The 14560-nt window shown below is 46.4% G+C and overlaps 1 protein-coding gene across 2 annotated transcripts in view; it reads right to left on the reverse strand.

Moving 5' to 3' along the window:
- Nucleotides 1-593: 593 nt before the first annotated feature.
- The window catches only part of IL15RA (interleukin 15 receptor subunit alpha), a 29092-nt gene continuing 15125 nt past the window's right edge, over nt 594-14560 (reverse strand). The window contains exons 2-7 of one of the 2 annotated variants that reach the window (XM_060159680.1): nt 12906-13100; nt 11045-11137; nt 8769-8963; nt 8160-8192; nt 4176-4260; nt 594-1455 (exon numbers count right to left, since the gene is read on the reverse strand). In XM_060159680.1, coding sequence (XP_060015663.1) covers nt 1305-1455; nt 4176-4260; nt 8160-8192; nt 8769-8963; nt 11045-11137; nt 12906-13100 — 752 coding nt within the window. In that variant the 3' untranslated portion in view covers nt 594-1304. The remainder of the gene's footprint in view (nt 1456-4175; nt 4261-8159; nt 8193-8768; nt 8964-11044; nt 11138-12905; nt 13101-14560) is intronic. The other variant, XM_060159689.1, reaches the window with a different exon arrangement.

A 14560-nucleotide genomic window follows, 5' to 3' on the forward strand; every position in this document is an offset into this window, starting at 1 on the left:
CGGACTGGGGCACGAATCCGTGTCCCCTGCATCGGCAGGCGGACTCTCAACCACTGCGCCACCAGGGAAGCCCTACTTTTGATGAAGCCATCTAAATTCATGACATGAAGAAGTTTATAAGAAATGGTACTTTGAGAGCCGCGGCAGCTTGTGAATTTGTTGCTGTGCCTATGCCCCACCTCCTGTATGTTTGTGCCGTGTGATGGGGCAGCTGACACCTGGTTTATAGACCTACCCCTGCACCTGCCTTGTTCAGACTCTGTTCAGACTCTGGCATTAATTGAGCCGCATGGCCTTGGGCAAGTCACTTCTCTAGGCCTCAGCTTTTCCCATCTGTAAAAAGAGGAGGTGGGACCAGGCCCATGATTTTATAAACAAAAGTTATAAGCATCAAAGCATGAAAGAAAAGAACACTGTAGAGAAAGAGACAGTGTGTGCACCAGGCATGCCTGGGCCACAACCTGCCACCCGTTGCTTCTGACGTGGAAATGCTATTAAAAATTCTCCAAAACTGTGATCTGACTCGGATTCAGACAAGACTTTTTTTTCTCCTTTGAGAAAGAAAAGCTGAACTCAACCATTTGGGACTCTGCATTCCTGATCTCCTTTTTTTATTTGTGGTACATTTCTCGTGATTCTTTCAGTGCATTTTTTTTTGTATTGAAAATAGACATTTTATTTTGTTTATACAAGACACAATTTCAAAATACAAATCTTATAATATGTAGCTATAAAAGACAAGGATATAAATATAAATGCACATCTATAGAAAATGTCACCAAGTTCAGTTTTCTTTCTGAACGTTTAAGTCAAGAGGATTCACTGGGCACAGTCTCTCTGTTCCCTTTCAATGTGTGCAGAGCACCTAGCTGAGAGAGAGGTTTTAGGAGCTGAAATGCTGGTGTCATCCTCGTAAACATCTCCCAAGCCAGGAGGAGCCTCGAGCGTATTTCTTTTCTTTGTAAACTGCAGGTCCGGGTGAGGAATGGGAGAGAGAGTCGAGTGGATAAGCCTGTTCTGAATGAATGTCATGATGAAATAAAAGCCCTGATAGTAAGACCTGAGACCTTCATTCTCTCCTGGGAAAGTGTCGACCGCTGGGACTTTGGGGACTGGGCCCTGTGCCCCAGGGCAGGGAGCGAGTGTCCGTCCTGAACCCAGAGAACCCACTCATACGGGCGGTGCCTGAGCTGGCCAGTTGGTAAAATGGTACCAGGATGTTTTCTCACCCTGGCGGGCTTTTCCCCAAGGCCGCCACCCCAAGGCTTCTCTAGGTCCTCTTTGGCTGGAGCAGAGCTGGGCCTTCACTGTGGCCTTTGCTGTCCTTGGCGTCCCCTGGAGCCTCCTAGGTCGTGTGGTTCGTTTTCTGTGCCCTCCCCTCTGGCGTCGGTTCCCCCAGTCTTTGGCACGACCTCCATGCTTTCCATTTCAACACTGGGTATCTGGTAAGCTTGCCTGTAAAGCAGGTAATTCACAGGTTTTGAAAAGAGAGATTAGGTCAAAAGATAGTTCATTCTAGGTGTTCAGATGGAGAGCACCTAGATTGCCTCCACTCACAGGTGGTATTTAAATCTTATTTTGTATTTTAAGCCCTTTGTCCACCAAAGTTTACCAATGCTCTTGGAGTGGCCTCCCACACCTTGCCAATCCTCCCTCTGCTAAAGGTGGTGGTTCAAATGCCAGGCACCGTGGAAGGAGTGAGTCACCAGGAGCCCGGCTAAGCCAGGTGTGACAGTCTTAATAAAAATGGTGTAATGGTTACAAAGCTTTTAAAACAGCTCCTGACATTTACTTAGTAAGTGTTAAATAAATAAACAAATGTTGGACTTCCCTGGTGGCGCAGTGGTTAAGAATCTGCCTTCCAATGCAGGGGACACGGGTTCGAGCACTGGTCCAGGAAGCTCCCACATGCCGCGGAGCAACTAAGCCATGCACCGCAAATACTGAGCCTGCACTCTAGAGCCCATAAGTCACAACTACTGAAGCCCGCGTACCGCAGCTACTGAAACCCACATGCCTAGAGCCCGTGCTTCGCAACAAGAGAAGCCACCGTAATGAGAAGCCCATGCTCTGCAACAAAGAGTAGCCCCTGTTCACCTCAACTAGAGAAAGCCCGTGCACAGTAATGAAGACCCAACGCAGCCAGATATAAAGAAATAGATTAGTTAGGGCTTCCCTGGTGGCACAGTGGTTGAGAGTCTGCCTGCTGATGCAGGGGACACGGGTTCGTGCCCCGGTCCGGGAAGATCCCACATGCCGCGGAGCGGCTGGGCCTGTGAGCCATGGCCTGCAGAGCCTGCGCGTCCGGAGCCTGTGCTCCGCAACGGGAGAGGCCACAACAGTGAGAGGCCCGCGTACAGCAAAAAAATAAAAAAGAAAAAGATTAGTTAATTTAAAAAAAAAAACAAAGAAAAAACCACATATTAATCAGTCCTTGAGAAGCCAAGAGTAGGGGATGCAGAGCATCTTAATTCCACAGTTCCCTGTCTGTCGTTGGACATGTGTTTTAGGCCCTGAGTATGTGGGTCTGTGGATTATACAGTCTACCTCCTGAGGATAAGCAACTTTTAGGACATTTTAGAGTAAGCACTTTGAGTTCCTTGGAGTGAGGGCTAAACTGTAAATTAGGACTCTAGGCCAATTTACCAAAAACAATTTTCTAAAAGCCAACTTGTTGAATGACAAATCTGCCTAATAACTTATTTGCAAATTATCAGTTTATGGCAAGAATCGACTCACCAAATGCCCAAGTAGTCACACTTATCAGGTTTACCAATTCTTCTTATAGATATATTTATGATTTTCCATAATATATTGAGTGAATATTGATGTTTTCCTTTTATGAGCATATTTATTGGCCATATATATCAAATTTACAAATCCCTTTAAAAAATATATTTTAATGTATTCTTAAAAAAGATCGTGTATATATTCTTTTCTAATATAGTCAATGAATATATTCATTATTGGGACTTCCCCAGTGGTCCAGTGGTTAAGATTCTGCCTTCCAATGCAGGAGGCGTGGGTTTGATCCCTGGTCGGGGAGCTAAGATCCCACATTGCTGTGGGGTGCACCCAAAGACTAAAATAAATAATGGAAGGAAATTAAAAAACATATATATTCATTATAATCTCCTAAGAATGTAATTTCAAATACAACATTTTATGTGGAAATTATTTACTTGTAATGGTATTCTTAAAATCCTTTTAAAAGTCATTTTCTGTTTTGCTAATATTTTAGCACTTGGGGGGATTTTTTGATGAATTTTTAGGTAAAATATCAACCTTACTTTGATTTCTAAACTGTGAGGTTTGTGGCATTTCTTTTGCTTGGGGTGGTATTAACAGCTTTTGAAGATTTGTGTGAAGTTTTTGATGGCTGTTTTTCATTTTGGCTTTACAGTAGCATTTCATGGAATGTTCATTTTGTCAAAGTTAGGCTCGAAGGGTGATATAGTCTTTGTATTGAGATAATATTTAGAAAAAAATATTTTATAACTAGTGACCAAAAGTTTAGTTTCAACACACCTGATATGTCTGGAACAGCCATATCACTGTGGAATTCTAAAATACTGTCTACTAACTGATGGAAGTACAAAATCAAGGCTAATATGCCACTTGAGGCTTTTACGAAGGAATAGTAAAAATGCGTAAAGATTAGAAAAATAATAAAAACTGAAATTTCAGCAAGTGGCAGAAGCAATCTTGCCACTATTGCTGAAATATAGAATTTCAAGTGTTAGAAATTCCAAGGCCAACATGAATGAACCTATTTATGGGGAAGCATATCTGTATTTAACGAGTACATTCAAGAAGAATACATTCGTGACTGTATCATCAGAATTGCAGATCCATCAGATTGGTTATTTGGAACCTTCTTTCTTTCTGAATCGGCTTTCGGTGAATTGGCCCCGTGTCATCTGTTGGCTTCTGGCTGCCTGGTTCTGACCAGTGGCCTGCAGGCTGCTTTGGAAAGTGAAGGGCACAGGCCCGACTCAGTGACCGCTCAGCCCCGACACTCCTTTTGGCAAACACAGACAGCATGCATGGAAGTGCCTGTGTCTACAGCCAGGAAAGGGGGTCTTCCTTGGACAGGGCAGGCCCGGGGTCATCCATGCAGCCCTTTTCTTGGGGGAGGAAGCATCTTGTGCGGTGTGAGTCTTCTGTCTACTCACCTTGACCGTATGTAACGTACGTAACGTACCAGAAGACATACCACGCACACTCCACAGAGCACGGCGACTGACGTGGAGATGGCCGCTAGAAAGAGAGCAGAATTGAGTTGGCATTGAGCTCGAAGGTCCGGCAGCAGATTTGTTTCTGAGACTGAAAATTCTTTACAGTTTACATTCCTGCAGCGAGATCCAGATGCCTTCCTAGCCAGCTCACCGTTACTAACAGTTCCCTGAGGTCCAGCTGTTCAGCCTATTCTACGTCTGGGCACAAAGGACACTCCTTTCCCACCAACACTGCCAGTACAAACCGTCCCCATTCGCATTATCTTTATCCTCGTCCTTCCCGATCAGTGTGGCATGGGTGACTGGGCAGGGACAGGAGTGAGGCCGGAGGAGGAAGTAAGGGCCTCAGCAATCAGAAGCTGGGCGTGAGCATCAGGGCAAGGGCACCAGCACCCCAGGAGGAGAGGAAGCTGCTGTAAACCCGAAGGTGGGTAAATAGGTCAGGGATCCTCCTCAGTTGTCCCCGCCACAATGTCCCCCTTTTCTCCACCTTCACAGAATCCTGATTTAGAAACAATAGAAGGCAGTGCCATTTTTCTTCCAATTTCATCTTTACTATGTTTTTTTACTTGCAACTTTTTACGGTGGTGTTAAGAAGGGTGTCATGAGGCAGGTGTTACAGATTAGAAGAGAATAAGGTAACAGCTTAGGACAAGGGAAACACATGTTTCGTTGGAGTTGAAAGGACCAGCATTGGGAGGGGGACTTGAGGGTGGAGGACCCGAGGCACCATGGCTTGAGATTGTTAGGGAGGGTGGGATCTTCACATGGAAGCGAGAGGGCTGAGCCTGAGGGCAAGCTGAACAGAACTATCTTTAAAACATTTGTATCAATCATAAGCGCCAAGCAGATTTGGCCAGTTTGCCTTACTATTGTGAAATCTCCCTGCAAAAGAATCACCTATGTGCCCTGTGTGTAAGATGACAGCCCCGACCGTCTGGGGACCCAGGAATCTCACTGTGGACCAGGAGGCACATTCATCTCCTGAATTGTTGAGCTTTTCAGACCTGCACCTATACGGACAGCACACAGCCGTGCGTACAAGGATGAATCACCCATGACGTGGCCTTAAAAATAGAACTTTCCTGAAGAACAGCTAAATATGAGGGGAAATACCCAGATTCTCTGCAGGATAGAAGAGGAAGTGGGTGAAGTTTTTCTCAAGGGCAGTTAGCACGTGTAACAGAAGCTTTGGAGAAGACCGTTTCCTTTGACTCTCTAAGTCCACTACTAGAAATTTATTCTAAGGAAATAGGAAATACATATACAGTATTCACTAAAGTATTGTTTAAAATAATTTTTAAAATGTTAATCTAAATCTCTTATCAGTAGAAAATTAAAATGTGGCATACCCACACAATGGAATATTATTCAGCTTTTTAAAACTATGAAATCTACATTTGTTAATGTGGAAAGATGGCTACAATGTCTTAAGTAAAAAAAGATGGTTGACATAAAAACAAAAAAAAATTTCCAGTAAGCCATGTGTGTATCCATACGCACAGAAAAGTCTTGAAGACTATATACCAAAGTATTAGGTAATACTTCAGGATTGTAGATAACCTTATTTTCTTTTTTAAAAAGTTTTTTTTCCTGATATTTTTGCAATGATATTGTAATCAGAAGAGACACTAAAGTTACAGAAACATAACTAGTTGCACCTAAGTAAATAAAAATAAGCATAGAAAAGTTGTTCCAAAAAAAGTAATGGAAAACATGGGAAATTAGTGGAATTTGTTTTGAGTTTTTAGACTTAACATTAATCATCATTATGACTAAAAGACAAAATTTTTTTATGTGACTCCGTTAAACTATTCCTTCATGTTGACTAATCAGGTTGGCATGCATTTACTGTTCATGGAGAGATTTATTGGAAAAGGCAAGCTGATGTTAACTGTAGTTCCACTTTCACAATGCTGCTTCGTGTTTCTTCTTATTGAGAATAGAAACTGCAGACTCCAACTCAAGTGAGAAGAGCGCCCCTGAGCCAATGATATAACACAGCAATTTGAATTCAGCCATTTGAACTTGGCCTCTTCCTCAGTTATTTCCAGGCAAATTTAGTAAAGAAACCAGAATCACCAAAACAATGGATTAATATATCAACTGCTACGTTCTCCACCCTTTTGTGTTTCCTAGGGGGCACATGGATTGGAGAAAAAGGAAAAGAGATTTGGCGAGACAGAGGAAAGAGGGGAGAAAAGGTGGATGATTGCACAGGAGCCCGGAAGGGCCAGGAGCCCCCACCTTGACTTCAACCTACAGTGATGTTGGGTCTACACTGGGGGAAGGCGGCCAAGGTGGCCAGTGGCCACTGTTCAGTGTGGGTGATGAAAGGGTCCTCTGTACCCACAATGAAGTGTCACCTCACGCCGGTCAGAATGGCCATCATCAAGAAGTCTACAAATAGCAAGTGCTGGAGAGGGTGCAGGGAAAAGGGAACCCTCCTACACTATTGGTGGGAACGCAAATTGGTGCAGCCACTATGGAGAACAGTCTGGCGCTTCCTCAAAAAACTAAAAACAGAACTACCATATGATCCAGCAATCCCACTCCTGCCTATATGTCTGGAAAAAATGAAAATACTAATTTGAAAATATACGTGCAGCCCAATGTTCATAGCAGCAATATTTTCCAAGCCAAGACATGGAAGCAACCCAAGTGTCCATCCACAAATGAACGGATAAAGAGGTGGTATATATATATATATACAATGGAATATTGCTCAGCCATAAAAAAAAAAATGAAATTCTACCATTTGCAGCAGTGTGGATGGGCCTAGAGAATATTATGCTTAGTGAAATAAGTCAGACAGAGAAAGAGAAAATACTGTATGATATCACATATGTGGAATCTAAAAACATAATACAAATGAATGTATTTGTAAAACAGGAACAGCCTCACAGAGAAAACAAACTTGTGGTTACCAAAAGAGAGAGGGAAGGGGGAGGGGCAGATTAGGGGTAAGGGATTAACAGATACAAAACTTTATACGTAAAATAGATAAACAATAAGGATATACTGCACAGCACAGGGAATTATAACCATTATCTTATAATAACGTAAATGGAGTATAATCTGCAAAATTACTGAATCACTATGCTGTACACCTGAAACTAATGTAATATTGTAAGTCAACTATACTTCAATTTTAAATGTGTCCTCTGTGAACATCCAGGGAATCGTCATTTCTTGGCAGTCCGTGCAAACTAGTTAAGCCGCGGGGTAGTGTATTTGATGTGCCGTGTGCCTGCATCTGCTGAAGGCAGTTTTGAAGTGAGAATGTCAATTCCTTACTCCTGGGCAGTGGTTTCTGTTTCTTCCAGTACTGAGCACTCTGCTGGGTTCAGAGTGGGTAATCAATAAATACTTAATTGATCAAATTAAACCGTTAACCTTCCGTAAGCTGAAGGGCATGTAAAGTGCCATTTGCTTTTTAATGAGAAATCTGCGTTTCGTTGCAGCTTAGGACCATATCTGGCACAGGATAGGAACTCAATTTATATTGTTTGAATAGATGAATGACATAATATAGGGGTAGCTCCTGTTAAAGGCTGAGCATATAAACTGCAGCAAATGTACTTCAGCTATGAGAGATGAGAGGTATAATACAGTCTGAAAGATAAACCCTTTACTCCTCGTGCACTAAATGAATACGGCAGCGTAATGGGATGCACCAACTCTGGCTTCTACGCCAGTAGCCTGACAGTGAGAAACTACCGACATTAAGATAAATAGTCAAGTTAGAATTCCATAAACAGGGCGATCATGTAACTTATCTAAACAGAGACACTTCTGAGAGTGAAAGAGGGAGCTGTTGGTGACCATGCTGGGACAGCAGGCATAAGCCAGGTCCGCCCAGCACCCTGGTACTGAGATGCCCTGAGCATAAACACCACCAGGACAAAGGAAAATACTTACCAGTCACAGCTCTGGGATTGTACTGATATGCACCTGCAGAGAAGAGATTGCAGCTCAGTTACTGCCATGGTCCTAAAGGCACTAATTTCTCACTAAGCAAGACAAATCCTGGACAATTTGGCTCCCATCTTAAAGCCTTGAGAGAGTCACGGCTAGCAAAACCAGCCTCACTTTAGCACAGAACCAGGGTCATTGATTTGATTGACGCTGGGCCATGCTTAAGAATCAGATACGCTCTTAGAGAAGATGCCGATTACCGAGCGCTCCCCCATCCCACACACTGTGATTCCAGATCAAGGAAAGCTTCCTCTGGCCTCCCATGTCGGGAGGAGGAAGATCTTATTCTGATTCTTGGCAAAGGCTCTGCCATGTGAATTAATACGGGGAGGCTTGTCACATGTAGGAGACAGGCTTTCTGTCCCCACTGAGCTGAGCCAGGGTGGAGCACAGAGAACCAAGGCTGTGGCAGAGAGCAGGAGGCAAGAGGGTTGCTCAGTCATCCTGACTTTGGATTGGATGGTGTGATGCGATCCGCTTGCTCAGGATCTGCAACTCAGAAGCAGCCTGTGGGAGCTGCCCTCTCCTCCAGCACGCAAAGCCAGCACTAACCGGGCGGGTCCTGCGAGGCCGAGGGGGTGTGTTCCGGAGCCTTGGCTGTTGTCTGAGCTGGGACTTGGGAGGGCTCATTATTGACTACCCCTGTGGTCCCCGCAGAAGGAGCTTTGGATGGCATCAGCCTGGAGCCTGGTCCAGTAGCCAGCCTTGTGGCCACTGTGGTGTCTGACCTGGAAGTAAAAGCTGGCTCTGCAGGGAAGTGCAAGACATGGACAACGAAAATATTGAGAACAGTGTCTTTTCTTGGCTTTGGAAGAGAGTATACTAACACCGGCTCTCGTGAGCCTGCCCCAGCCAGCCCGCCCCCAGCAAACTCCTCCACGGCTCTGGGGGAAAACCCCTTGAGTGGGTAACATCTTCATCCATCTGGAATGGCCAAGGGGCTTTTGAGGACGCTGGAGGATTTATGGTTATTTATCATGGGGCACATAAACTAACCATCCCAAAGATCTGAGTAGAACCAGGCACTAGAGAAGCGTTTACTAGGAGACCCAGCTCAGATAAACAGTGGAACTGTACTGGCCAAAAGACATTGGGATGCTGATTTTAGTTTACTTTTTACATGTTTGCACAAAACATTTGAAATCAGGGGAACCTGAGATTTGCCCTGAGGGATGTGTCCTGGCTTGGCCCCCATTTCGGGGAGGGTGGGCCACCTGCCTTATGTTTAGGTCCTTTACCTCCCCATCCCTCACTAGCCAACGGCTGCCCCAAAGTGTAAAGTGTGGTGGCACAACTCCGCTGTTCTCTTTCTGTGAAAAATGGGTCTTCCACTGTGACAGCACAGTGCTTAGGAGCCCAGCCCTGGAGCAGAGGGTGTGCAAGGGTGGCTGTGAGCCCCGCATCCCGGGCTGTCGGGCCATACAGTCGGGCCACTTCCCCACGCTCTCCCAGCCACGTGGGCAGAGCATGGGTGGGCACCCGTGGCCATGGTACCTGCCTGGGAGATCAATCTCATGTCTGAGGTTTCACTATGCAGCTGCGTCTGCCAAGTGTTTGGGGCATGAAGGCAAGGCTCTGGGACGCCACCCAAACCAGGTGTGACTTGGACCAAAGGGATTCTGGGTACTCCAGCCCCTTCCTTCCGTGTGTCATCGGCTAAGTAACTGGGAGGAAACCTTGCTCCCGCCTCTCCATCCTCCCTTCAGCAGTGGTTCTCAGCCTTGGGCACCTAAGTAAGGGTCCCCAGGAGAGCTTCTAGAACCCTAATTCCCAGATGCTCCCCAGACCACCCAGAGTTCCAAGGAGATTTCAACGAGCATCCACGGTTAAGAACCGGCTCTCCAGGGAGGCAGCCCGAGCAGCACGGTCAACCACAGTGGGATGGCTGTGCCTGGAGGGAAGGGAGGAGAAGGGGACCAGGAAAAGCCTCACAGTGGGTAATGGGCGACAGAAAACCAGGAGTCAAGAGAGGGCATTAGAGGATACAGCGCACGTTGTCCCAGGATGTTCAGCCTCCAAGAGCTCGGATTTTCTTAACATCAGGACGGTGCTGAGGAAATTGGGGTAGAGTTTACCCAAGACTCGGTGGAAATGCAGAACCCTGGCAGCTTCATGCAAGCGTCTGTACTAAAGCAATCACAGGTTATTGGGAGACGGCTCTGCCTGGGTCTCTCCCGGTTCTGCACACCTTGCTAGCAGGGCACTGACGGCCCTTTCTTGACACCGTCTTTTCAAGGATGCTTAGATGGCCTTGGAAGGTGGAGACAGTGCCTCCCCCTGGAACACAAGGCAGACATGTTCATGCCAGCAGTGAAACACTCAGGTTCCTGCTCAGGCTTCCCCTCCAGTGACGTAGGCTGCCTGTACGGGCATCTGTTTAGGCCTGCTTAAGGCATGTGGGGACGAGGGACTTGATGAAACCTGCTGACAGTCCTGTTGCCTGTGGTGCCGGGTAGGAAAGTCCTCCATCTCTGACCCAAGAGGGTCAGGTTTTCTGCCAGCGCCCATGAGACCTGGCAAGGCTGACGTGCAAGGCATTCAGAACCTCAGACCCTCCCCCGTTCTTGAGGCTACATTTCTCCCACAAAGTGTGATCTGGCCTATTAAGAGTGGATTTTAAACTCTTATTAATTATGTATCTGTGAAGCCTGGCTATCAAGCTACTTTGGTTTAAAAGGGAAAATGAAACTAATGTCAATCCTCATTCTTGACGTGAATAAGAGGTGTTTGCAGTGGAACCCTGGCAGTGGTCCATGAATCTGAGGGTTCTCTGTGGACCGGATGGCATCAGGGGATGAGAGTCTGGAGAGAGTCTGTGACATTCCTACCTTTTCCAGAAGGGTTGGGGCTGTCTGGCTCTGGGGTCACCCCTGTCGGTGCTGCTGTGGAGGGTGGCCTTTGGTGAGTCAGGGAGGGGTCTCCTAGAGAGAGGATAACCACATGGCATTTATGATCCTGAGGGTGGAAACTGGTGTGGCTTCAGAACTGGATGTAAATAAAAAATAAATATATAAATTTAAAGTGGACACGTCTGGCTCCCTAGGCTAGGCCAGAAGCACAAGAGATAAACAAGCATCAGTCTGCAGTTCCCATTGCAAACAGACTGCGCACTATTTTTTTCTAGCCTTTCAGAAAGACTGCATAAGTTAAGTATCACGTGTGTTTTATTTTTGGCTGGGATGATAGCAGCGATGTCAACTCAGCTTTATAACGCTGGCTTTTGCTTGGGAAAATAAATGATTATGCGATGGATTGTTTTTGGCACAAGAGGTTGGGGAAAATAATGGAGGCAGCTGTTAGTGGTAAAAGGTGGGGGCTTTGGGGATGAGACCTAAAGGTTCCTCCAGTCTTCGGGTTCTAAAAGTCTACGATTCCAGGCCTCGCCCCCTTCTTTCCTCTCCCGCCTGCAACCCGCCCTGTTCAGTTCGCCATCCTCGATTCATTCACCCAGAGGAATTGGAACTTTGAAGAAACAGTCACTCTCCCTACAGTGGAAAGCCCTCATTTTTGCCCCTGGACTATGGTTCCAGTGGGTCCCCGGACTAGACCGAGGAAGACACCTGTGTTCTCCCAGAAGTTACTGCTCAGACCCGTCCTCACCCAGCTTATCCCTCCAATGGCCCCAGGATGCCGTGGGCGCCATGTTCCCAGCCCAGCTATTCCTCTGCAACAAGCAGAAGGCTCCCTCCTTGCCCGGCCTCTGATGCCTGCATGGTGGCCACGCAGCGGGAGGGGAAGGGATACAGGGCGATCTCAGCGCTACAGATTCAATACAGATTCAAAAAGCCAGAGGGAGTCTGGTTTTTCAAGGAGTCCCCCAGTTGTGAGTTTGCTGTAGAACAGCCCCACTTGTCTGCTTTGCCCAGAGAGGAGTGGCGAATTTTCACAAATACTACGTGAGAAAGTATCACGGCTGGACATGCACCACGTGTGCAATAAATGTTTGTTAAATCATCATTCTCTTGGAAGATCACAGATTAACCTTTCCTTTTCTAGAGTATGGGGCTTAGTATTCCTGAAAATAGCACTACTGGCTTCCACTCCAAGATTGTTTGACTTCTGGTGTGGTTATCCAGCTGTGGATGGTTAAAAAAAAAGGGATTCTGGAGATCTTTCCTCACACCCAGTCTTGAGCTCTGGCGGGACCCCAGACATGATAACTGGGCCAAGGGGCTCTCTGCTCTGTGGGTCTCCGCGCTGCTCTCCGGGGAGGAGAACGGGGAGTGATTTCCTTGCAGGCTGTCTCCTAGGGAGGAATCGGGAATGCTCTCTGGGAAACAAGCATGCTGTGAGCACACACCTTTGTCTGTAGCCAAATTCTTGCTTCTATCATCTTAAAGCACTGAGGTAATAATAGTTAATATTTACCAGATTTCTCTTAATCCTCCTACAAGCCACAATGTTGACATCAGGTCCATTTTCTAGATTAGGAACAAAGAGATCCAAGACATTAAGGCCTTCACTCCAGGTCTCACAGATGGTTAAGTGGCAGAGCCAGGACTTGAACCCAGAACTGTGTGACCCCAAAGCCCATGTATTTCCATCTCCCGGAGGTGTGTTTAGAAGCCCATTTGTTTATTTAGTCTCAGTCCTCAACCCAGATGTCAAGGCCACCTCATTCTGCTGCCCACACTGCAGTCTGCTCTCTGCGTGACCTTGGCAAAAGGGGCGGAGGGACAGTGCACTTACTGATGCACTTGAGATTGGGAGTGGTCCAGTGGGCGATGTTCACAGTCTTGTTAAACACGCACTCGGTCAGGCTGGAGGTCCCGGCTTTACGCTTGAAGCCAGAGTTACAAACATACCGCTCCCTGGAGTTGAGGTTGTAACTCTTGACCCAGATGTCTGCATGTTTCACAGATGTGGGAGTTGGGCACGTGATGCCTGCACAAGTGCAGATGAGAGGGGAGAGATGAAGAGATTTCAGCTTGCTCCGAGGGAACACGGGTGGTAGTCAATAACTTTATAGTTGGGGTCTGGATTATCGTAGGGGCCCCTGGGGATACACCTCAGATTCCAAGCATGTGGAAGATGTTGAGGAAGGGCCCCCACTGTCTAGAAGCTGTCCAGAATCTTGCCTCAAGTACCAGCCATTCAGCATAGCTAGATACCAGGGATCATCAATAGAGACCCCTCTCTCTTGCCCTCCACTCCCATCAGTCTCCAGCCTCAGTATCTCTTAGCCTCTGGATTGCTATCCCTACAAGCCTTTAATCCATTTCCACAAGGCAGCCGGCATCATCTTCAGATGACTTCAAGTTTGATGACTTCACTCTTTCTCGGTTGCCCACTGCTCTTAGAATAAAAACTAAAATCAAGGCTCTGCTGGACCCGGCACTGTCTGCCTCTCCAGCTACTCTTCCCTCTGGCCACACTGGCCTCTGGTCCCCCCATGCCTCTCACCATGCACCTCCCCCACCCACTCTTGGCTGGCCATCTCCTGCCACCCTTCTTAGCTTAGTTCAACATCGCTTCCTCAGGAAAGCCCTCCCTCAGCCCCACAATCAGAATAGCTGTTGGCATTAACCACGACCCCGCGGAGTAACCACTGGCCATAGATGAAAGGCTACACCGATGAGGACTGGAAGAATATTAGTCATGTGTATATATTATATACTGTTTTAAATATATGAAATACTTCATAATAAAAAAGTGGGGGAGGGGAGTTTAAAATACCCTGCCACAGGAAGTCAGAAACCTTGGCTGACCACAGGGCAAGAGAGGGCTAAACCATGCCAAGGGTGGGTATTCAGTGCTTTTCCTGCTAAATGAATGTGAAAAAGGGAGGAGATCCTAGAGTTAGGAATTTTCTCCTTTCTCTGGGCAAGTTAGGGCAGCTTAGGATAAAATTGAAGCCGAGAAGACTTGTGAGGCCATTTGGGAGGCTTCTGGACAGGCTTTTGGGAGACAAGACACAAGTCACTCCCAGCAGACTGTGGATGTGACCAAGTGCATGTGGAGTGAAAAATAAGATACGTTTTATCAGAAGAATGTTACCAAAAGAAGGTAAGAGCCAGAACTAGAACAATTAAAGTTTTCTTAATAATTGCCCCCTTCTAATTAGTTGGAAGTTGAAAGATTTGAGCAAGATTTAGACCCTACGATTTTCTTTGTATGAAACTTGATGGCTAAAACCAGCGTCCTGGGGTTTGCCCCATCCTGGACCTTCATTTCATTTCCGAGGCACCTCTCTGTAGACAGATGCTCAGTAGATCAGCAATCAGCTCCGTAGCTCGTCTAGTGCTGTTAGCATGACACCTAGTGAAGTCCTTTGTTCTCATATCTGAGTTTGGGAACAGGCTAGGATCAGACAGTGCTAGTCTGAAAGTCTGCTGATTTAGCCA

Source organism: Lagenorhynchus albirostris, chromosome 1, assembly GCF_949774975.1.
Source record: "Lagenorhynchus albirostris chromosome 1, mLagAlb1.1, whole genome shotgun sequence".
In the NCBI taxonomy this organism is placed as follows: domain Eukaryota; kingdom Metazoa; phylum Chordata; class Mammalia; order Artiodactyla; family Delphinidae; genus Lagenorhynchus; species Lagenorhynchus albirostris.